The 24502-nt window shown below is 42.4% G+C and overlaps 1 protein-coding gene and 1 long non-coding RNA gene across 2 annotated transcripts; both read left to right on the forward strand.

Moving 5' to 3' along the window:
• Nucleotides 1-9257: 9257 nt before the first annotated feature.
• LOC115776004 (RIMS-binding protein 2-like) lies at nucleotides 9258-14611 on the forward strand. The gene is made up of 4 exons (XM_030723575.1): nucleotides 9258-9401; nucleotides 9738-9890; nucleotides 10481-10584; nucleotides 12910-14611. The coding sequence occupies exons 2-4, from the start codon at nucleotides 9797-9799 to the stop codon at nucleotides 13054-13056; spliced, it is 345 nt and encodes a 114-aa protein (XP_030579435.1). The 5' UTR covers nucleotides 9258-9401; nucleotides 9738-9796; the 3' UTR covers nucleotides 13057-14611.
• Nucleotides 14612-21275: 6664 nt separating this feature from the next.
• On the forward strand, nucleotides 21276-23183 carry LOC115776091 (uncharacterized). The gene is made up of 3 exons (XR_004019420.1): nucleotides 21276-21554; nucleotides 22679-22829; nucleotides 22945-23183. It is a non-coding gene; the product is annotated as an uncharacterized LOC115776091 (long non-coding RNA).
• Nucleotides 23184-24502: the final 1319 nt, after the last annotated feature.

Below are 24502 nucleotides of genomic sequence, written 5' to 3' on the forward strand. Positions count from 1 at the left end.
CTTTCACTGATACCTGTAATCTTAATACAGTGAATATTAAGCTTATTACTGAACAAGTAGTCAAACTAAACTAGGAAGGAGAGGTTACTAGCACATCACTTCCAACAGACGTCTTACCACGCCTGTCCCTGACTAAGACAGTTCATAAGTTGAGCCTCTCAGGTGGTCTTACTGTTCTGCCCAGCCTAGTGCGAAAGAGTCCACCTGTTTGGGCCTGCGTGAGCCGGGGTACCTCTGAGGGTGACAGAGGGGACGCTGGCGGGCCTGCCGATGACTGCGGCTCCTCAGCTGCTGGTTCGTGCCAGGGCTCATCAGGCAGATCATGCCGGGACTGATTGGCAGTTTGAGTGGCTCTGCGGAGATGTTGCATATTGCGCCGAAACAGCTTGCCCTTGCTGTCCACAATGTACGACCGAGGTGAACTGTGCTGCTGAGTGATAACTCCAGGGGCCCATCTCTGATTGCCTGGGTACGGTGCCATCCTGACCTCGTCCCCAGGACGTAGGTCTGGACGCGAGCGGCTTGCTCTTCTGTCGTAATAGAACTTCTGGGTGTCTTTAGTCTTGTCTAGTAGGTGCTTTACTTTGAGGGGGTCATAGGTCATCGGTCTAAGTAATGCACGAGCAGTTGGCAGTTTATTGCGGGGTCTCCTGCCCATGAGCAGCTGTGCTGGCGACAGGCCGACTGACTCAAGAGGAGTTGTCCTGTAGTCCAGTAGAGCTAGATGTTTGTCAGTTGCTTTGCTCCACAATTTCTTAACTGTTTGTACTGCCCGCTCTGCTTCGCCATTGGAGTGTGGCAAATGAGGTGAAGATGTTTTGTGCAGAATGCTGTAGCTTTCGCAGAACTCTTTGAATTCCTCTGAAGCATACTGCGGGCCGTTATCTGTCCGCAGAATGGCAGGGATTCCATGTCTGCTGAACTGAGATTTCAGGGCTTCAATAGCAGTGCGGCTGCGCTGGTCTCTTAACAGTTCAACCTCAATGTATTTAGAATGATAGTCCACTAGTATGATGTACTGTTTGTCCTCAAACTCAAACAGATCAGAGGCCACAACTTCAAACGGTAGCTCAGGTGTTTCTGTTGGAATGAGTGGCTGCTTAGGAAGTCTGTTCTGAATCTCAGCACACTTACAACAATTTCTGATCGCGTTTTCAATTTCGGCACTCATACCTGGCCAATATAACACTTCACGTGCTCGTTGTTTGCTCTTCACCATGCCCAGGTGAGACTGGTGTATTAGCTCCAGCATGTGTCTTCGCATGGTGGGGGGGACAACGATGCGCATTCCTTTGTACACTACGCCGTCGGTTATAGTCAGCTGACTTCTTGAGTCCCAGTACGGCTGGACGGGGATGGGTAGTTCCCTCCTGTTGTCTGGCCAACCTTGCTGGATGATTTGCTGGAGAGGACTTAATTCCTCTTTGGTGTATTGCTGCAGTTCGGCGTACTTATCGCTACTTACAGACAGAAAGCTGAGCATTGAGACACATTCCAGGCTGCCTGCCTCTGGGGTCTTATCAGGCAGCTGTGCCCTGGACAGTGTATCAGGGAGCTCCATGTCTTTCCCTCTTCTGTACTTAACCGTGATGTCATACCACTGCAGTCGCAAGCGCATCCTCTGTATGCGCATCGGAGTTGACAGTAACGGTTTCTTATAGATGTCCTCCAGTGGCTTGTGGTCATTGTATATTGTGACATGTTTCCCAAATATGTAGTGGTGAAACTTGGTGCAGGCATGAACAATGGAGAGCATCTCCTTCTCAATCTGTGCGTAGCGCGTCTCGGCATCCGTCATAGACCTAGATGAGAAGGCGACTGGTTGATCATCCTGTATCAGAACAGCTCCCAGTCCTGTGCTGCTTGCATCACAATATATCTCCACAGGTTTTGTCACATCATAAAACTTCAGCACGGGGTGACGAGTGCATAAGTGCTTAAGTTTGTCAAATGCCTGCTGCTGTGCTGGATCCCATGAGAACTCCACATCGCTTTTTGTAAGTTGTCGTAAGGGAGCATCAATCTCACTAAGGTTTGGAATGAACTTTGACAAATATGTCACAAATCCCAAGAAGCGGCGAACACCGTCTTTGTCAGTTGGTGGTGGCATGCGTCGCACAGCTTCTGTTTTAGCAGGATCTGGTTTCAATCCGTCAGCTGTTATTAAATGTCCCACATATGGCACTTCTAGCTGCCGGATGTGGCATTTGCTGAAGTTTAGCCTCAGATTGTAGCTCGTGGCTCTCTCTACAACTTTTCTGAGTATTTTGTCGTGCTCTTCCACTGTGTGTGCTGCGATGAGAATGTCATCCATTATGGCAGTTGCCCCACTGACGCCTTCCAGCATCTGGTCCATGATGCGCTGGAATATTTCCGGTGCACACTTTATGCCGAAGGGTAGCCTCAGCCATCTGAACCTCCCAATAGGGGTGTTGAATGTTGTCAAGAAAGATGATGCTTCGTCTAACTCAATCTGCAAGAAGCCTGACTTTGCATCTAGTACAGAGAACACCTTTGCATTGGGCATAGTAGCTACAACCTCTTCGATTGTGCGCATTGGGTAATGCTCCCGTTTGATAGCGTGGTTCAGGTCACTTGGATCTATGCATATTCGGAGTTTGTCTTTGTTTGTGACCACAACCATAGAGCTCACCCACTCAGTTGGTCGGTTAACTTTGGTGATGTAGCCGTCATTTACCATCTCATTGAGCTTATTCTCTATCTTTGCTCTGAGGGCTACTGGTTGTCGGCGCACAGGATGCACCACTGGTTTTGCTTCAGGGTCGATCTTTATTGTATATTTGCCTGGCAATGTTCCTGTAGTACGTGTTAGTTCAGGAAAGTTTTCTAGACCAGCAGGTGGGCTCGGGTTCGTGGCGGTGTTGTTAACTGTGCTCACATCGTTTGCCACTCTGCCGACATTTAGAGAGTCCAGTCTAGCAATTAGGCCAAAGGCCTCGGCTGTTGTGCCACTGAGCACATTCTCTTGTGCAATGTCCACTATTTCGAACTCCGCTGTGCATTTACAGTCCTTATACTTTAGTGGAAGGTCGACTGCAGCTACTGGCTTTATTTTGTGATTGGAGTAGGTTCTCAGCACTCTTTTGGAACTCTTTAGCTCCCCCATGTGGTTCAGCAACTGATAACAGTTCAGAGTCAGCGTATTGCATTTAGCACCTGTATCTATTCTAAACTGCACTTTGTGAGCCAGAACAAAAATGTCCACCAACCACTTATCGTCTGTAAGCATTGCTATGGGAACATCCTCTGTTGTCAGGTTTATGTCCAGAATGTCCTCGTCACTCTGGAAGGAGGGTGACTCTGCATTAAGTGCACTTACTAATCGGCTTCGGCAGACTGATGCCCAGTGGTTTGGTTTTTGACAGCATGAGCATAAAGAGCCTTTTGCTGGGCATTTTCCTCCATTCCACTTGTGTTTGTTATCTTTACCACATCTTGAACAATTGTTTGTTTTATTTGGTGCAGTTTGCATTGGTTGTGTGGGCTTATGCTGCTTGTGACTGTAAGTTTTTTTGTTTTGGTTATAGTGCTTCGGTCTGGTTGACACATGCGCCACCTGTGCATCTTCCTCTCTAACAAGTCGCATCTGAATTTGAGACATTTCGTATTGCTGGGGAATTTCAACTGCTTTAGCCAGTGTCAAATCCTCACCTTTATCCAGCAGTCTCTCCTGGACACGTTTCTCTCTGACTCCTGCTATTATTGCATCGATCAACATGTCATCTGCGTTTGGATACTCACAGTCCATTAGAAGCAGCTTCAGGTCCTTCACAAAGTGGTCAAAACTTTCTGTTGCGCCTTGCTTTCTCTGCTTGAAGCGGTGTCTGGCGATCCGTTTATTTTTCCTCGGTCTGATGTACCCGGCGAACTTATCCAGCACTTTCGCGGGGTCGTCTTTTTCGCCATCCGCCCACTGAAGCGTCTTGTAAATCTCTCTCCCTTGCTCGCCTATCCACGTACCCAGCCAGCCGGCTTTCTGTTTTGCTTCCAGCGCGGCGAGGGGTCCTGCGAACACGAAGCTAACGTGGCAGCTGAACCGCTGAAACTCCTGATATAAATCCGCGGCATCCCAGTCAATCTTCGGGTGTTCAAACTGCGTAGTCATGGCGGCGTGGTTGCCGTTCTTACTAGACTTCTGACACCGTGTAATGTACTTATATTGCGTACTAAATAGACAGGAACGAGCTTGTTCTCAACTGGCGCATTCTTTTATTATTCCACAAACATGGCCGGGCCGCTTTCCTGACTGCCCCAACTGCTAGGTACGGATACCCATTAGGGACATACAGAACGCGTACCACACACGCACTTTCCAACAATACATTACAGTATGCAGATTTCTGTGAGTGACGTGATTGACATTAGGCGATAGGCTATTTATTAGCCTCTTGCTAATATGTTGCTAATTAGTCACAGAGGGCGACTGTATTTGGTTTTTAGTTTTGCTGAATTAGAATTAGAATTGAGGCATCATGTCATGCAACTAATTTCACCCAGACAACTTAGTCTGGTTTGTGTTTGCAACACAGCAAGTGCAAATCCACACATATGTCCAGACTGGATTTGTTTTTATTGCTTATAATATACATTGACATAGCATTTTGTAAGCTACATGTCATATATCTTTTAAAATAATTGTTGTGTGTTGTGCTTAGTTAATAGGATGTTAACAAATGTTAATAAAGTGCATCATGGTCATTTTAATAGGGTAACTGATGCATGTGTGATGTAAGTGTCATCTAACTTATAATATTATCTTAATTGTAAATTCAGGGGCACTTCTGAAATATTTTGGAGCTGGATCAGCCACTGTCCAAAATGAGGAGTCAGATACTTCCACAGCAGCCACAGACATGGTCCTGGAGTCTGATGAGGGGCCATCTACCTCAGCAGCCACACAGGCCTCTTCAGGGATGGTCCTGGAGCCATCTACCGTCTCAGCCGCGTGTTCCTTGCAGTACTCCTTTTATGTGTGTTTGTTTTTGCATAAATTTTTACTTTTATAAACACTATAAATGCTGTAAATAACATGTACTAATGACAATACCATTTTCTCTTTATTAGAAATGCCTCAGCCTGAAATCCCACCAAATCCTGTCCCTGAGGATGAGCTTCTGTCTATTGACCCTGCTAATTGGCCTTCAGTTCTGACTGACAGAATTCGGACACAGCTGGTTTGCAGAGGACCAAGTGAGGTACCTGCTGACTTTGTTTTCCCCAGGAATGAGTTGAATGGAAGAAGTTGCCATCACCAGTATTTCAAGAAGACATTGGTTAATGGTGAAAAGACTCCCAGAAGCTGGTTGGTCTATTCAGAGAAAAATGACAGCCGTTTCTGCTTCTGCTGCAAAGTCTTTTCTAAGAGGACAATTAAACTTAACAAGCTCAGGCCTGACAGATTGGAAACACGCAAGTTCTTTGCTCACCTCTCAGAGCACCTCAACTCCATGAAAATGTAGAAAAGAACTGGCAGTCAGGATTGGTTTGACCCTTCCAGTGACAGTAGCTGAAGCAGAGAGGAGGTTTTCCAAGCTGAAGCTTATTAAAACATACTTGAGGTCCACTATGTCACAGGAGCGTCTCTCTGGACTTGCCATCATCAGCATCAATCATACAGTTGCACAACAGATTTCATATGATGATGTAATTGATGATTTTGCAGCAAAGAAGGCTCGAAAAGTCAAGTTTTAGATTGCACTTCCCATGCATGGTTATTAGTACCTGAAGGATTTGTGCAATTTATATTGGTATTAAATGCACTAAAACAATCACTCGAAAAAAGGGAAAGTGAAGACAGAGAAAAAGTCAATCAATTGAAGAGGAAAGAAAAAAGAAGTTTGTTCCTTTTCATGCAGACTGGAAAGCATTTTTTTTGTGGCTGGATGAAGCAAAACTCACGGAGAGAAAGTGTGGACAGGCAGGGTCAAGAAATGTTGCTAATCAAGTGTCTCAGTGTGTCAAAAGCAGGGTAGGCCCGGACCTGGATCAACCTCCTCCCCGAACTCAGAGGCCGAAGCAACACAACAGACCATCACAATCAACACCATGTTATCCAGTATCAGACCCGGGGAGAATCCTCCGCAGCTTCACCTCCACCTTACTCTGACCCTGGAAAACGAGCATCGCTGCTAACCAACCTCCCCCAGCCTACACGAGAGATTGCTGGAGCAACTGCACCACCTCTGTCCTCTCATGTCACCAGAGCGGACGTTATCAACACAAGGAGAGTCCCAGGACTCGCCTGTGGCCATCATTCCGCACAATCTCCTGGGCTCTCCACGCCTTTCCCACAGAACCACTGCACCTTCCCATCCTATGCCCCACCCACTACACTCACAGACCCACCCTCTTTACCCATCAACGTATCCCCCAAACCACCCTCAGCCCCAGGTGCAGCCTCTGCCTCTGCCTCGACCCCAGCCCCACACACTGCCCCACGCGCAGCCGCACTCGCAGCCCATCCGCCCCCCTCCTCCCCATTCGCAGCCTCATTTTCAACGCCACTCCATGCCCAAGTCCAAACCATTAGTAAGTGCCAGAGAGCCAGAAACCAAAGAGCACGAGGTAGGCCTGCGGCCACCCCAGCCCTGGGAACACTCCCCATCTCTGCTGCCTCCCATGCGAGGTCCCAACCTGGAGCCACCGCCCTTCCAGCCACAGTGATCTCCTTCTCCTCAGAGGATCCTGCCGCAGCCTCAGGGAGTCCCCATCCCCAACACTATCGCTAAGGCCATGGCCAGGGAAGCTGCCCAGAGAGTGTTTGCTGAGGGTAACCGGGTGTGTGAGGATTTCATTCTAAAACAGTATCACATGAGAGCTCTCAGCCAAGAAAGCTGTCGTTTTCATTAAGTTAATGTTAATATCTTTTAGGATGATCTGATATGCTTTATAAACCAACAAAACAGGCAGTGCTTTCAAGAAAATTGTTAGATTTGTGCAAATATTTTCAAGCTACATTATTCTGAAAATGAAGTGATAGTAAGTATCTTGTTCATCATTTTCATCCCCTTGGTTATTCTTCTCTCTTTTTCAATCTGAAAACTGGACATTTCTCCTGTCAGGTTGAGAAAAGGAATATCTTCAGTGAGCGAGGTAATGTCTTGCATCCTGTCAACTCTGATGAGGAGGAGGATGGCTATGACTCACCCCATGCAAGGAGGAGAGGTGCCTCGGTGGATGAATTCCGCAGAGGCTCAGAGTTAGGCAGACAGGTACTTTACAGAAAACACAAGCTGTGCTCAGCCTGTCAGGAGAATCAGTTAACTGGATCAAATCAATTATGGGTCAAAATGTGTCTTATCTTAATGTGTATATTATGATCTGTACTGCAGATTTACAGTTTGTAGAATTGTATATACACTCACTCGACCCTTTATTAGGTACATTTTTTCAGTATCAGGTTGGACCCCCTTTAATTCCTTCGTAGTATAGATTCAGCAAGTTGCTGGAAACATTCCTCAGATATTTTGCTTCATATTGACTGATAGCAGATTTGCATCTTCATGGTGTGAATCTCCCATTCCACCACATCCCAAAATATTCAAACCAGCCTCCCCCCTGGCACCAAAAACCATGTTGCATTGAAAGACACTTAAATCACCTTTCTTCCTCATTCTGATGCTCGATTTGAACTTCAACAGGTCATCTTGACCATGCCTAAATGCATCGAGTTGCTCCAGTGTGGCTGGCTGATTAAATACAGTGAGTGTGTTAACAAGCTTTTGAACAGGTGTAACTAATTAAGTGGTCTGTGAGTGTACTTCCTTTTTTTTTTTTTAATTAAAAGTTCTTAAGCGAAGAAGAAAAAGTGTTACCCCATTAAGTGTAAAATGTAATTTTCTGTAGGTTAGTACATGTGGTGTAGGCATAGACAAATTTTCACCAAGTTGCAAAACTTTGAGTACCACATGATTGGAAATAATGGGCAGAATTTGCAGCCTGCACATTTTTTAGAATAAATATATTGAAAATTGGTTAGATAATAGAGATGAAAAGGGTCACTGTTGCCACATATTGCAACACAAAAAAAGTGTTGTTAAAAATTATATAAATACAGAATTTTTTAAATATATTAATCTCCTGGTAGCGCCTCCAGCCTCTGGACACTACGCTGACAGGCACAGCAAACCTTCTTGCCACAGCTCGCATTGATGTGCCATCCTGGATGAGCTGCACTACCTGAGCCACTTGTGTGGGTTGCAGAGTCCGTCTCATGTTACCACGAGTGTGAAAGCACCACCAACCTTCTGTGACCAAAACATCAGCCAGAAAGCGCTACCTGTACTGTAGCAGCTCATCTGTTCTTTGTATTATAGTGAAACTGCAAATGGAATTTAGTAGAGAACCACTACAAGTTTGGTACCGCTGATTTTGTCCAGTTAAACCTACACAGTAATGTGGTGTTGATGAGGGGTGTATGCTGGTGTATTACCTCTGTACATACACCAATGCTTCATCTCCTTTTTGTCATCACATCTATTTGTAAATCACTGTTGCGCATTTTTCATTCTCTTTACACGTCTCTATAAACATCTTGATTGGATAGTGTAAAGGGAACAGTTACAGTAAAGGCAAATCATCAGATATTCTTCCGATTGTTTTCCATGAACACGCAGGAGGAGTGCGCGTATGTTTTCGTATGTTCAAAGTGGTTGATTTTTCTACTCACTCAGCTTCACATTGTTCATTTTTTTTGGCTTTTTGAAACATTCATGAACATTCGTCCAGGCAGATGTTTCCATCACCCTCACCTGTATCACTGACAATGTCTAATACTTTCTTTTTTTTGGTTAAATGTTTTCCATATTAAATCTCTGTGTCCACTTTACAAGCTATTGCTCCATCTTAAAGCTGTGACAGATTCCTGTTCAGAGCATGCCATTTCCTCCTCACGGAATGAGACTGCATGTCTTACCACACAGCCACAAATAACTAATTCTGTCTTTATTTTGTCTTCCCCCCCCATTTGTTCTATTCACACACTGTGTTGTTTCCTGCCTGTTCTAAAACCTTCAGGTGCACATTCATTACTTCAGACCGTTGAAGCACATTTTACACCTCCCAAATGGCATATTTCAGTTGCTTAGTGGGAAGTTGTTGCAACATCTCCGAGCCATTATTTAGACTTACAATCTGCCATTGTAACATTTAACACGGTGATCCATGAGAAGCATGAGGAACTGATATCAGGTTCATCCTTTCCCTCTCACTGTCCCTGATATCTATGTTGCCAGGAGCTGCTGGGGCATTTCATGTGTTATCTCCCATGTGAACATGCCCGTGTGTTTGTGGCTCTATTTGACTATGACCCCCTGTCCATGGCTCCTAATCCTGACGCTGCTGACGAGGAGCTGCCATTCAAGGAAGGCCAGATCATCAAGGTGGTACACTGACTCTTCAAATACCTACACAGATATGTTTCATATAGACCTCAACCTTTTTACTGGTGAGACAATATTATCAGTCATTATTAGTTATTTCCAGTCTATCGGGATCTGTATTTATAACAGCTGATAAATGAAAATTTAAAAAGTAATAAAGAAATAGGAGAAAACCCCTTCAGCCATGTTTGGAAGCCATGTTTGAAAGCCATGTTTGGAAGCCATGTTTTAGAGGTTGTGCTAGTTGGTGCCTTTAAATAGTAATAACTTGCTGTCTCTTCCTAATCTGTCACTTTCACGGTATCCGTCCTTTAATTCCGATTCTTGGGAACAAAGACGCGGATGGCTTCTACAGGGCAGAGATCCGAGACCGAGTGGGTCTGATCCCGTGTAACATGGTCTCTGAGATCCAAACAGAAGATGATGAAATGATGGACCAGCTCCTTAAACAGGGCTTCCTGCCACTTAACACTCCTGTGGAGAAGTTAGGTGAGATATGTTTTCTTCCCCCCAAAGGACCATCTGACTTTTTTCCCTTTTGCCCTGATAACCTTTGTGTCTATCTAGCCAACTTTATGGTGCGCTGGACTGACTTTTACTGACTCACTTCTCCTTTCCTCTACTCTCCCTACTTAATTATGTTTCTCTGCTTTCCTGTGAAGTGAACTGTGACCATTTCAAAGATGGCCGCTCAATAAATCGCAGATCCAGAAAGTCCAAAAGAGGTCTGTGTGCAGCGAGATGCTCTTAAGCTCTCGGCTTCATCTTTATTGCCTTGTTTTTCACTCCTCACCATCCTTATTCATCTGTGGGCGTTTGGCTAATGTTTTGTACCCCTCTTGAAAATGAGATGGTATATCTCAAGGGGTTTTCCAGATATAATAAATTTGAATATATATTATATTTTCTGTCGTTAAGCTTTCCCTCACATCGAACATGGACACGGTTTAGACTGAAAGCATGTGGTCTTATAAGAGCATTATGTGTGGTCATTGGCCATCACACCGAGTTATGTTTTTACATTCTTACCGGGGATTGTTCTTGTCTTTCTATCTGTATTCTGCATTTCTTCTTCACAGAAAGAAACAGGCGAAGTTGGCGTCAGCATCTGATGTCGACGCGAAGAATGGTGGCTCTGTACGACTACGACCCTCGAGAGAGCTCCCCAAATGTTGATGTTGAGGTACCGTCCTCCCACAGCTCCAGCTTTCCACTTTGTCTCAATCATTGTGTGTCACAACCAGATTGTTTACAGAGGCGTAAAAGCAGATGAAGGACAAAATATTTTGGCCTGTGCAGGCAGTGAGAGAGGATATTCTACTTGTAATTTTTTTTTTTAAAGTTTTTTTTAAGAATTTAAAGCAGAGTTTGAGACTTTCACTCGGTTGAAGAGTTGCATGAGAAGATTGATTCCACCGTCACGTCTGTCTGTTAAAAGCAAACAGACATGACACTGCAGGGAGGTATGCAAATCTTTCTAATGTTAGAAAAAAAAAAACATCAGTGTCACTTTTTAATACATTATATCAGGTCATGTTTGGCATACATGCCATGTAATTAGTGCCATATTACTGGAATATTAACTACTATACTTTTACTAAAAAGCAAATCTGGAGCACAGATTTCTTAGACATTCTGGTCACTACAGGCTGTGTTATTTGTCTGGTAATTACATCAAAAAGCATTAACACCATAAACGGGTCAATAGGTCCTTTTCAATGACTCCAGTTAGCTTATGCGATGCCTAGCGGACAGCTGTGTTGGCATGTACCTCTCATTAAGAGCAGCCAAGCCCTTAATCATGCTTAATTGTAACACTTAATAGAGTGGGTTTAAAATGAGGTTTCTTCCTGTTAAAAGGGTTTTTTTTTCCCGCTGTCACCAAGTGCTTGATCATAGGGGATTGTCTGATTGTCGGGTTTTCTCGCTATTATTGTGGGTTCTTTACCTTACAATTTAAAGCACTTTGAGGCAACTGGCTGTGTAAATAAAATTGAATTCAATTTGAGTTTATGGCTCATGAGGAAGAATCTGTGGTTGCCTTGTGATTGCATTGATTTTTTTTTTTTTTTTTAATGCTGGAAGTAGTTGGGGCAACCAACTGGCTGCCCAGAGGTTAAGCGTGCAACACCCTCAACCTCTGGGTGACCACTTTCAATTGCAGGGCAGTTGTGTAGCTAATGTGTATTTCTTTTTAATGATGGCAACAGATTTACAGTTAATTGCTGGATTATCACAACCAGATTGCATGTATTTGCCAACTTCACCCCCATTTAGTTGTAAATTGATAGCAGACTGACTCGGTCTCGTTGGCATTTTATCGCCATCTGAAGCACCAAAGTTGCTTTGAAGATGTCAGCTGACTGCAAGTGGTCGCAGGCCTGTTCCCTGCCTTCGAAGCAGCCCTTTAAATGGCAACAAGATTGCAAGTTCATTGTGCAGTGTCGCAAATAGTCGCAAAAATTTCAGTCATGCCGTAGTCTTCAACCAATGTTTTCCCTCGTGTGACTATAGCATTAAAAAAACACCCAATAGATGGAGAACTTGAGGGTTTGGGTAACAGGTGGAAAACATGCTTATTTATGCTGTAAATTTGGGATTTTTTTTTTTTTTTACATGGGATTATTGGGAGATCATGTTTTGAAGCCACTGTCAAGTGACATTCAAGGAGCTGCAGTTTTTTTGCAGTTGTGCACTGGATTCAGTTTTCAGCCCTGGTGCCTGCTGTTTGCCTGCTGCTCCCTCCTTATTTAACAGACAGATGAAGTTGTATTTAATCTCCTTGTTTAACTCTTGACAAGACAATGTAGAATGATTCCTTTATATTGGATGAAGGATAATATGTGCACAGGTGAGGTTAAATGAGGAGTTACAGTTAACACTGTGTTAGCCAGAGGATTCAAAGTACTTTCTCATTTTTTTTTTTTGGCCATTCCCCCCATTTCACTTATTCTTACCTTTCTATTGGCACTGCCGCCGACACAGTACGAAGGCAACAGACTGAATGAGGAGGTGAGTGAGGGTTAGGAGGGTACGGTATTGTCTGCTCTGTGTGTGTTTCCTCCCCCCGTTCGTTGGAGTGCAAAGGAGGAGGTGGGCCTGGGATGACAGGCCACGGCCCTCTGTCCTTGGTGATCATGCATTGCCTGAGCCAGCATCTCCCCTCCTTGGTTTGGTCTTTTGTGTCGACCTCTCTCCTACATATTGTGCACATACACTCTGTTTGGTTCGTGTGTTCTCTAGAATCCCATAAAAGAGATGTGCCCAGTGTGTTGCAGTCCTGCCTTCAAAGTTACAATATTTGATGCATTTACAGTTGCAACAGTCTGTCTGCTGAGACTGAATTGACACTCGTGTTTAAGATGCATCACAGTGATTTGGAGAAGGAAGCAAAAACATTTCAAGCTCATGACTCTGCCCTAGAACTGGATGTTTTGGAGAGTGTTTATTTGCTGTGAAGGACTATGGCAGGTTAAACACAGTCTTAATGCGTTTTCTTCTTTGACAGGCTGAACTGACTTTCTGTGCCGGTGATGTCATCACAGTTTTTGGTGAAATAGATGAAGATGGCTTTTACTATGGAAGTACACAGAACTCGCATGACCTGATTGGTAGACAAAGCAATACGAAGGTTATGGAAAAGAAACTCAGCTAATGGATTTGGGGCACTTAAAGTGAACGTGCTTTCAGAAAAACATGCCATGAATAAGCTTTATAGAAATTTATAGAACATGTTGTAGTCTGGTAGACCACCTTTTGTCTACAGCACCAGTTTGTTAGATTTAGGCTGTCTCTGTTGCTTGTGCTGTATGTAATCCTGGACTGAGACCAGGCATTGAGCTCTTGGCCAAACTTCTTATGTTCTTTGTCTTATAGCTGAAGGTGGTTCATTAGGGGTTGGTGATCAGATTTCTCCCTGATACACAGCTATGCACATGATCAAATAATACCCTATGTTACATTTATTGTTTGATAGTTCAAAATACCATGTTTCTTTGTGAAAGAACATATATGATTACCAAGATGTTGTCTCATACTGTATGGGATGGTTCTCTGGAAGTCAAAGGACAAAAATATTCTTTAGAACAGCTAAAGATGCATATTTTTGAATGAAATAATATCATATGTATCAGAAATATAATAGAGCATTAACAAGCCTAAAACTGCAACACAAGAAGAATGATGTGCCTTTATTCTCATTCCATGGATTATCAACTCTGAGGATGATGAATTTTAACACGGGACATGCAGCTTTGAGCTTCAGCCATTCAAAAATACTACAGATGTAGCATCTAGTGCACAGTTAAGACTTGTTTCTCAATATAAAAGTAACATGGGAACATTAAAAGGCAGCCTGAGACAAATTCACAAAACCTGTCTCTGAATGTTTTATATTACATGACCAGAAAGCTCCACAGCTTCTGGAGTTAAAAAGCTTGGGGACGGTTGTATTAGGTACATCCTCCTAGTAACAGGTTGGACCCCCTTTTCCTTCAGAACTACTTTAATGCTTCATGGCATGGATTCAGCAAGGTGCTGGAAACATTTCTCAGAAAGTTTGATCCATACTGACATGATAGCATCACACATTTGTTGCAGATTTGCAACTCCATGATGTGAATCTCTCATTCCACCACATCCCAAAGGTGCTCACTGTGGAGGCCATTTGAATCCAGTAACCTCACTGTCATGTTTGAGAAACCAGATTTGAGATGAGGGATTGAACTTTGTGACATGATGCATTATCTTGCTGGAAGAAGCTAGAAATTGAGACTCAATCAGAGGCAACATTTTTCCAATCTTCTGTTGTCCAGTGCAAACTGTATCCTCAGCTTCCTGTCCTGTTCTTGGTCTTCTGCTGTTGTAGCCCATCTGCTTCAAGGGTTGACATGTTGTGCTTTCAGAGATGGTCACCTGCATACCGTGATTATAGCGATTATAGAGATGCTGTTGTCTTCCTGTCAGCTCAAAGCAGTCTGGCCATTCTGTGTGTGTGTGTGTGTGTGTGTGTGTGTGTGTGTGTGTGTGTGTGTGTGTGTGTGTGTGTGTGTGTGTGTGTGTCATTGATCAAAGCGATTTCTGACTTTATAGCATTACACTGTAAATAAATAGATGTCTAAGATCTATGAAAAAAAATTACATTTTAAGACTAATACTTGACAGATGTATTTTATTTTTCATGTTTACTGCTGTGGGTGTGGGTGGGAGTTCTGCACCGTATAATACATGGATATATTGTATTCATAAAGCATTCTCAATGAGAGTAAAATTAAAGGGCAAGAAGCTCCTGTGAATTTTTACTTGTCATGTCTTGTCTTGGAAAAGATCAGTTAACACTTTTTTGAAATGCCATCACCATATATATATATATATTTTTTTTTTACTTCTTTTCCTCACATGCTTGGCAAAACAGAAGAAGAGTGTTCGTTTCACACCTTAAAGGCTCTGTTTCCATAATGTAAGTGAGCAACTGAGGATACCAAGATTACGCGCCTCTTGTCTAATGCACATGTCATGGGTACCCTTAGTTTCTGGTATGCAACATGTATACTTTGTATGACATTCCTGTAGGTAGTTTTAGGAAACCTCTCTGTGTCACCAAAACACTTGATGCTGTTTGTTGGTAGGACATAGCAACCCTAGCCAATGCATTAGACAAAAAATAAAAGTGTGGTATCTTCAGTTGTTTCTCTGAGTGTTGTACATGACAATGTCCGTCTCCTGAAGCAAGTCTCCTGCTGTAAGTCATGGTAAGCTAAAAGGCCATTGTTGCACAATAACCCTCAATTGCGGAAAATTAATATTTGCTATACTAAAAGGAAATGCAGAAAATCTACTAATTCTATGCAAAACTACACACACACACATGCAAAAAAAACAAAAATTAAAACAAGCTTCAAGTTGTGGCTTTTTAAATTATTATTATTATTGCTTTTTTTTTTGTTTGTTGTTTTGTTTTTTTGCTATAGCCAAAATTTGGACCCTTTTTTGCTTTTTTCTCATTTGTGATCTGGTTTTCAAATCAGTCCTAATTCTGTAAACAAAGATTAGCTAGTTGATGACCAACAAATGGTTGTTAATTTCAAGTGAGACTATGCAACTTTTGCTGTGCAGCAACCACTGCGGCTGCAGCTGGCACTTAAGGTACAGTGCTAAACAGCTGCACTAGTGTTTAGCTAAAATGCCAAGGCAGAAGCCTGACTCTGAGCAGTGCGGTGTTTTTGCTTTATTTGATTTGTAATCAAAGAAATAGTTTTCTCTCAAAGGTTACGTAGTCTAGCTTTCAAATCGCACACTGCTTTTTCTTTTTTTCCTGGGGTGTAAATTGCTGTGTATTGACACATGTATATAGAAATGCAACTTTGTACAAATGTGATCTTTTGTCGTGTGTCTTCCCAACGTGCAATTTAAAGGAGCCTTTTAGCTCCTGATTAGAGAAAAGGAATAGTGGCTGGTAGTTTCTCTGTAACCCAGTTGTATCAGTAAACATCTATTTATATGTAAGAGGAAGGAAGGTGAATGTGATGTAGATCTGTCCCATTTGTCCCAAAATGCAAATGTATCATTTTGTGTGAGAGGACCATTGTTGGGAAATGTTGTCACCTTACACTGAAGTGGAAGTTAGTCAATGTCAGCTCTAAAATTCTGTGTTCCTGTAGTTTATTCATACCAGCTTCATTAAGTGAAAACAGATATCTTTAGTTGAAAAGTAAATAAGAAGATAATAAAATAAGAATTCTGCAAAACATTTTAGCACCTAAAATGTGGGAATGAGCTCTGTTACACCAGCCGTTTATTGTTAGTTACTGCCTTCTTGTTAATTCGCTATGTAATAACTAATGGTAAATGGCATTTAATGAAAAGTCATAAGAACCTTGTATTTATGTTGTGAATGCTACTAAATGTAAAAAAACAAACAAAAAAAAACAAGCATACTTTCCTTGAAAAATAAATTTTGTTCCTATCACACGGAGGCAGATTTGGGACAGATTTTAAATTCTGATTGGCAGAGTACACGGCTATTACCACTCCAGAGTTGTCCTCAGTGAGAGGCAGGGGCATAGAGGGGCATACTTGCATACTGTTCTCTGCATCACAGTTTGGGGTGCTCATTAATTTACTGGGCACTCGGTGAGGTCGCAGATCAATGAATGATTTTGCAATTGTATCATCAGATCTGCAGCCATATGTCTTAGCCAAGCGCTCCTGTAGACCTCCCAGGAATGTGAGGAGATGTCCCGTGTCGTGTGGCCCCAGGTTAGCATGACGGTGGAGGACACCCCCCCCTCCAGTTACCAAAGGCTGCACAGAGGGTGACACTGCCATCCCGCTGGCCAGGGACTTGCACATGTTGCGTGAAGAGGGCGCTCCTGCCACCCACAAGTGGTTTTTCTTCAATTCTGAAAAGGGAGAGTGCACTTACCAATTGCCAGTGGACATTACGTTGTAACGCTAAATAGAAACTCATCTTAGAGACACCAGACTTTTCTATTTGTTTCCAAGACTTGCAAAACTGAAGCCGACTGAGCCCAAAGAGCCATCTGTGGTTATCACAATAAACACAGCATATTTTCACACATTTGTTTATTTTATAAATTGGTTTATTGGGTGTTACAGTGAATTACTAAGCAATTGTGATTGTAACAGGCTCACAAATGTTAACAGAGCAAAAACTGTCACAGCTTGCTGTCTTTAACAGTCTCCTTGTTTCTCCAAAACATGTGTTGATCATAATTATTGATAGTCAGGTATAATCAGTAGCTTTATTTGGCCTTGTGCGGGCGTGTCTCTGTCAATGTTTCATTAAACAGCATCATAGAGATGTGGTGATAACCAAATATGCCAGCAGGCGTCACTGTGGAGATGGGTTTCAGGTTGTTTCAAAGCTTCGATTCAATTCAGTACACTTCAGTGTTTCACAAATCCTCGTTTTGCCCATCACTAGTAATAAGACTATCAGTCTGATATCTGAGTCTGATTACACACTGATTATGTCTGGGCTACTTAAGGCGGAAACTTTCCCACAGTCGACACCAGATCATTGCACTGCGTGTGGTGTCAATTTTGGCTCCTTGCGGTGTTTGTGAGTACAACAAAGAAATTATTTGGACTTACCTTGGTGTTCTGTGTGCAGAGGCCCACTGCCTTTAGGAAAATTGTGCCAGAGAGAGTGTTAATGACAATGATTCATATAAATACTGATTTAAGTTTGATTTTCTTATGGTTCTGTTCAGTCTGATATAAGCAGAGAAAATCCCCCAATTTGCTGGGAAACTGAATCATTGAATTTCTGAGTGAAACCTTTAACAAAGACACACAATAAATACATTTCAACAGACTCACTCAGTTTACGCAAACTCTGAAGCCTCCCCAGCTCTTTGGTCTTTTTGGTGATGCTGGCATTTAGAGAGTGTGTTATTCATGGATGACGCTGTGATCTTGTCATCTTAAAAAGGTCAAACATTTTTATTTTGTGAGTAAAAATGTTAACATGAACATTGCCGATATTCTCAAACTTTAATTAGAAAAACGCCGGCACTATTCACAAAAAGACAATCAAACAAACCAAAAAAAGAAGCAGTTTTACTCATTGATGTGGGGGCTGGTGATCCTTAAAACAATGAGTGATAAATCCTCAGAAGGTGTTTAGTTAAGGTGAAGATGTTTCTTACCTGATAATAAAGGTTGGAAGGGGGGTTGGAATGAGACCACTGTCTCTTCACTCTAAGCTTTCCATTTAAGGTGAAATCACATTCAACATTAGTCAAAGAAGGCTACATATTACATCATAGTACTATGCAAGGTTTAGTACTGAAATTTGGTTAAACATATGGTTAACATAAAAGATTAATATGTATCTAAATTTTCCTATCATGTCCCCACATCATTTGATCACACTAAAAAAACAAAGGAGGGCTGATGATCCCTCCTGAGGGCGCAGTAAAGGTGATCAGCTGAGCGTTTTATATGCCAGTCAGCATCAGGGCAAACTGAGAAAGAGTCCTTGATTTCTTTCTTGTGATTTGGTGCAATACCAATAAAGACTGACTGATGTAATCATAATAATATTTCTACATTTAATTTATAAAGCACTTGACAAAAGTTGGAAATAGCTCTTTTTTTGTTTTACCTTTTTAACCCTATCAATTTTATTGTATGCAATAAAACATGGAGCTATAATTTTACTGTAGTTTCATGAATGAAGTGTCTGCTGCAGTCTGATTTGCAATTTGCAAACTTTGTTCATTTTTTTCTTAAAGACTGCCATTAATAATACCTAAAAAATGAACAGCTTTTAATCAATTTAACAAACCTGCAAATGTTATTTCTACATGTCAGGATCTGATTATTTTAGACCTCTATTTATTTATCTATCCATCTATAGCACAGTAACAGTGTTGTTAAAACTCAAAAGCAGAACATGCAGGTTTGATGCCTGTACCCTAAACATACATGAAGTATTTAACATTTATAATTATCAGAGAAAGTTATTATTATTTTTGGTGCCTATCGGTTTTCCAATATGTTTTAATGAATGTGTGAAAAAGACACATTAACATACTGTAAAGAACATTGTAGAAAGGTGCTTTATGAAGTTCAGTACATTTATTTGCATTAGTTTACGGCGCAGATCTGCCACATCCAATATGGCGCTGACCTGCAATGCAGCCTCTACTTTTATATGTCTGTGCACAGAAACAGTACTATTTCAAACTTTATTGCCAATTTCTGAGGACTTTTTTGTTTCTGTGCTTATAATTTGTTTTTTTCTTTTTTAAATATTATATATAACTATATAGATAATATATATATTATATAATAATATAAAGAATTTGGTTTCTTTAAGGATTTTGATATGTACTGTAGGCTCAAGAATATCCGGGTTTTTCCAAATAGAAAGCCATGGATGAATGGAAAGGTGCAGAGCTTACTCAGAGAAAGGAACATCGCCTTCAGAGCTGGTGATGGGGCGCTTTACAGCGCTGCCAGAGCCAACCTGAAGAGGGGCATCAGGGAGGCCAAGGCTGTGTATAAGAGGAGGATTGAGGACTGTTTCCAGAGCCACGACTTCAGGCAGGTGTGGCAAGGGGTTCGGCATATTTTGAACTACAAACCCAGCCTGTTAGTTGATCAGCGTAACATCAATCTGGCAGAGGAGCTGAACAGCTTCTTTGCACGCTTTGAGGTACAGCAATCAGAGACAGCCATCCAACATCCCTCAGCAGGCAGCAGCAGCATCCTCAGGCTGCAAGAGCAAGAGGTGAGGCGTATGCTGGAAACTGTGAACCCCAGGAAAGCTGTGGGGCCCGATGGTGTCTCTGGACGGATACTGAAGGTCTGTGCGGCTCAGCTGGCTCGTATTTTTACCAGCATTTTTAACCAGTCCCTGAGCCAGGCTGCTGTCCCTTCCTGCCTGAAGTCCTCCATTATCGTCCCCATCCCCAAGAAGAACACTATCAGAGGTTTGAATGACTACAGGCCAGTAGCACTCACACCAATTGTTATGAAGTGCTTTGAAAAGCTTGTCCGGGCTCACGTCATCTCCAGTCTCTCCCCCAGACTAGACCCCCACCAGTTTGCCTACAGAGCCAACCGGTCCACAGAGGACGCCATTGCCACGGCCCTCCACTCTGCCTTCTCTCACCTGGAGCAGGGGGGGAACTACGCTCGGCTGCTCTTTGTGGACTTCAGCTCGGCGTTTAACACCATCCTTCCTGGCAGACTGGTGACTAAACTGTCAGATCTGGGGATACCACGCTCCACCTGTCTTTGGATCAAGGACTTCCTGACAGACCGTTCCCAGAGGGTAAGAGTAGGTCCCCACCTCTCTTCAGCCATCAGCCTCAGCACCGGCTCTCCACAGGGCTGTGTGCTGAGTCCCCTACTCTTCACCCTCTACACACATGACTGCACCTCCATACATGCCAGTAACTGCATCATTAAGTTTGCGGATGACACCACTGTGGTGGGGCTCATATCAGGCGGGGATGAGTCAGCATACCGGGACGAGGTGCAGCGGCTGTCAAGGTGGTGCAGTGAGAATAACTTGATCCTGAACACCACTAAGACAAAGGAGATGGTAGTAGACTTTAGGAGGACAACACATGTCATTCAACCTCTGTTCGTCGAGGGGGATGAAGTGGAGCTGGTTTCAGATTTTAGGTTCCTGGGAGTACATCTGCAGGATGATTTGACCTGGAGTATCAATACGACCAGCATTGTCAGGAAGGCCCAACAGAGACTGCATTTCCTGAGGGTTCTTAGGAGCAACTATCTGACCCAGAATCTGCTGGTGTCCTTCTACCGTTGCTGTGTAGAGAGCATCCTGACCTACTGTCTGTGCGTGTGGTTCAACAGCTGCACAGCAGCAGACAGGAAAACACTCCAGCGAATCATCAACACGGCTCAAAAGATCATAGGCTGTCCCCTGCCCTCCCTCCAGGAACTGTTCAATGCCCGCTGCCAGAGGAGGGCACAGAACATCCTCCAGGACCCCTCACACCCTGGACACTCCTTGTTTCAGCTACTGCCATCAGGCAGACGTTTCAGGACAATGAAGGCCAGAACAAACAGACTGAGGAACAGCTTTTATGCCAGGGCTATCATTGAACTGAACTCTGTGTGGTTTGGACAGTGATGTGGGGTGGTAGTGCTGACTGTGTGCGTGCGTTGGTGTGTGTATTGGGGCTAGATTCGTCTTAATTTACTATTGTGCACTGTATTTTAGTAATCATTTTTATCACTCATATTTTTATTATTTTATTATTTATTGTCTGAGGCACCTACAAAGGAATGCATTTTAAATTTCGTTGTGCAACTTCTGTGTACAATGACAATAAAGATTCTGATTCTGATTCTGATTCTGATTCAACGGAGGCCCACCAACTGCCCTGGGGCCCCTGGGGAGGTTGATCCAGCCATGATGAAGACTGTGGATGAGGAGATGCTGGAAACAGACTGGAGTGGAATGGAATGTTCAGAAGTGATGTTACCATGTAACCACTCTGCAACATTCTATAGCAACTAAAGAGAGATTCACGTCGCCTATGAAATTCAGCGTGTGAAGACGTACTCTCCAGAGCTCGAGGCTTTCCAAGCAGTTTTGTAAAAACATTTTACAATATAGACCAGAAGCACCTCTGAACATCATTGGTAAGTACTTATATAGGCAGTCTTAAGGTAATTTAGGTTTATACAGTGGAATTCTTCATCCACAATTTGAGTTTCTACATAAATATTTTCTCTAAATCTCGTCATTGGCTGTTGAACACAACCCTTGAACACAAATTGTCAAAAGTTCAGTTTGAATTACTGAGATGTTGTGTTATAGAGCAGTGAATGATTTCATTTGAAGACTTTTAAGAGAAGAAAAAAAATGAAAATACAAGAATTTAATTTAAAATTGAACAGAATGTGCACCAGTATTATCAGGAAAAAATATACGTAAAGGAGCAGCTTCTGTCACACGGTACACTGTTGGTACAAATTAATGAACTTTTGGGATGATTTAATTTCTAACAATGCATCAAAACAGTATTAGTTTGTCACAGGAATGCCTGTAAAACTTTAATCTTCAGAGTAACTTGTTACTACAGCTGTTAAATAAATGTACTATATTTCCCTCTGCAATCTAGTTCAGTTTAATCAGTTACCAAATCATAGATGTCAGTATTTGTATTAATGTTGTAAACTGGTTGAGCTGAAGCTGAACTAAAAAGAAAGGAATTTTTTGAATCAAATCAAAATACAGATACAAATGTACCTTCTTAGTATTATTAAATTAATAAAGATTATATATATAAAAAAGAAGGGTGACTATGTATATCTAAAACAACTGAACTGAACATACATATATGTAAAAAACAAACTGAAAAGAAATCACTATATTATGTATACCTGGGTAACGGCATGTGTCACAGTGCGTTATACTTGGCTCTGATTGTGTTACAAAGTACAGAGTAAGAACTATAGCTTGGTTTCAGTTCATTCATAAATACAACACTTTTACAGGTATTTTACTTCTTTATATAAAGTTAAATTCTCAAATAAAAGTTTTTGCTTAATACTCTAAAACTAACTGATTTAACTGGTAAGTTGTAGCTTGTTCCCACAAAATACTTGGCCGTAGTTTAACTCTGTAGGATGTTTAAGATGTATTCAGCCTTCTTTGATGGAGCTTTGATTCAGCTATACAGCTTCACTCGTGTTTTTTAAATCCTTTCCTCAGAGTTGTACACAGTGGTAACATGTGCTCTTACTCTGTGTTATTCCTATAGAAAGAGGAAGCGTCAGGACGAGCAGGAAGAGCAGCACATCAAGAAGCCACCAAACGCATTCATGATCTTTGTGAAGGAGCAGAGGGCAAAGGTTAAAGCAGAAATGAACATCAGTGGGAATGCCACCCTTAATGCAGTCATGGGAGAGAGGGTAAGTGCATGCATCTGTTTATGTTTTATGCTCATGTTTGTGCCTGTGTACCAGCTGTCCTGTAGTTATGTGTAGTAGCAGTGTGGATGCTGACAGTGTGTTCTTCTGTCCACAGTGGAAATCGCTGTCGTGGGACCAGCAGGCAAAGTATTACGAGCAGGCTGATCAAGAGAGAAGGCTCCATGCCCAAAAATACCCAAACTGGTCTGCCAAAGTTAACTATGCTATGCTGCCCATAGCAGCATAAGTAAGGGATGGTTCAGGGTCACCTGATCCAGCCCTAACTATAAGCTTGATCAAAAAGGAAAGTTTTAATCCTAAGCTTAAAAATAGAGAGGGTGTCTGTCTCCCGATTCCAAACTGGGAGCTGGTTCCACAGAAGAGGGGCCTGAAACCTGAAGGCTCTGCCTCCCATTCTACTCCTAATTATCCTAGGAATCACAAGTAAGCCAGCAGCCTGAGAGCGAAGCGCTCTATTGGGGTGATACAGTACTATAAGGTCTTTATGATAAGCTGGGGCCTGATTATTCAAGACCTTGTATGTGAGGAGAAGGATTATAAATTCTATTCCTGATTTAACAGGGAGCCGATGAAGAGAAGAAAGAAAGTCCGCACACCAGAGAAGCTCCTGGAAGAAAATGTATTAACAAAGCCTCGAGGAAGCAACGTTTCGGGCACAGCTGCCCTTCTTCAGACTTGAGTAAATCTGTCTGAAGAAGGGCAGCTGTGCCCGAAACGTTGGACCTTTTGTCCTGCTTTCATCGTTGTCATCCCGCGGACGAGGACCTGGTGTACAATGGTTGCCCGAATCTCATCGGTGATGACGGTTCTCCGTCGTCCTTGTCCTCTTCCTCCTCGTCCGCCACCTCTCACACGCACTTTTCCTCCTCTGCCTCTCTGTAGGTGTCTGCATGCACATGTAGATGCACATGCGCCACCTGCACAATAAACTGACTTTTATCCTGCCCAGCTGGTCTGGACACTTCATTTGACAAATGTGTGTTCAATTGGGAGTTGCTGTGTGTAACAGCTGACAGCAATGTTGGAGTTTTGTTCTGATTCTCCTGCCATTGTCAATGATTTTTCAACACGCGTGTGAAATGACTGAGACTGTTTAAGGTTCAGCAACACATGTGTGAAGTGTGTTTAGTGACTGAGAATGTGTTTGCTGTTGCGCAAAAGAGAGTGATTGACTTGCACCGGATGTGTCCAAGTGTCTGAACTGTGTTTGTGGTTTGGCAAAAAGAGTGTGTGATTCGAGAAATTCATTTAGGCTTCTGTGAATTTGCTTTAGGGAATGGGGTTTAGTGTTTTGGCGATTGAGAAACGCTGTTAAGTGTTTGATGGACACAGAAGTAGCTTTTAAAACTAATAACATCAGTTTTTTCTGATTTCTCATAGTTACTGTAACACTTTGCGGTGGTTTGTTTATTTTCAAGTTATGAATTTATTGCACTAAACTTTTTGCTGTCTAAAAAGATATCAGCTCTTTTACTTACAATGTAGCAAAAGTGTAAAATTAATGAATTAAAAGCAAAATACGTAGATTGCACTTTTATAAAGTATAAAATTACTTTCAGGCTCAGTTCACAGTTTTTTAATTCTGTCAAATAACAATTGTCAGATGTCCAAATCAGAAGTAAAATAAAATAAAATCCTCGTGTTCACAAAAG

This window comes from Archocentrus centrarchus, unplaced genomic scaffold, assembly GCF_007364275.1.
Source record: "Archocentrus centrarchus isolate MPI-CPG fArcCen1 unplaced genomic scaffold, fArcCen1 scaffold_26_ctg1, whole genome shotgun sequence".
In the NCBI taxonomy this organism is placed as follows: Eukaryota; Metazoa; Chordata; class Actinopteri; order Cichliformes; family Cichlidae; genus Archocentrus; species Archocentrus centrarchus.

Coding starts and splice junctions, on each gene's coding strand:
- LOC115776004 (XM_030723575.1), top strand. CDS start 9,797: ATGGTCTCTGAGATCCAAACAGAAGATGATGAAATGATGGACCAGCTC. Junction 9,891..10,480: donor CACTCCTGTGGAGAAGTTAG/GTGAGATATGTT, acceptor TCTTCTTCACAG/AAAGAAACAGGCGAAGTTGG. Junction 10,585..12,909: donor CCCCAAATGTTGATGTTGAG/GTACCGTCCTCC, acceptor CTTCTTTGACAG/GCTGAACTGACTTTCTGTGC.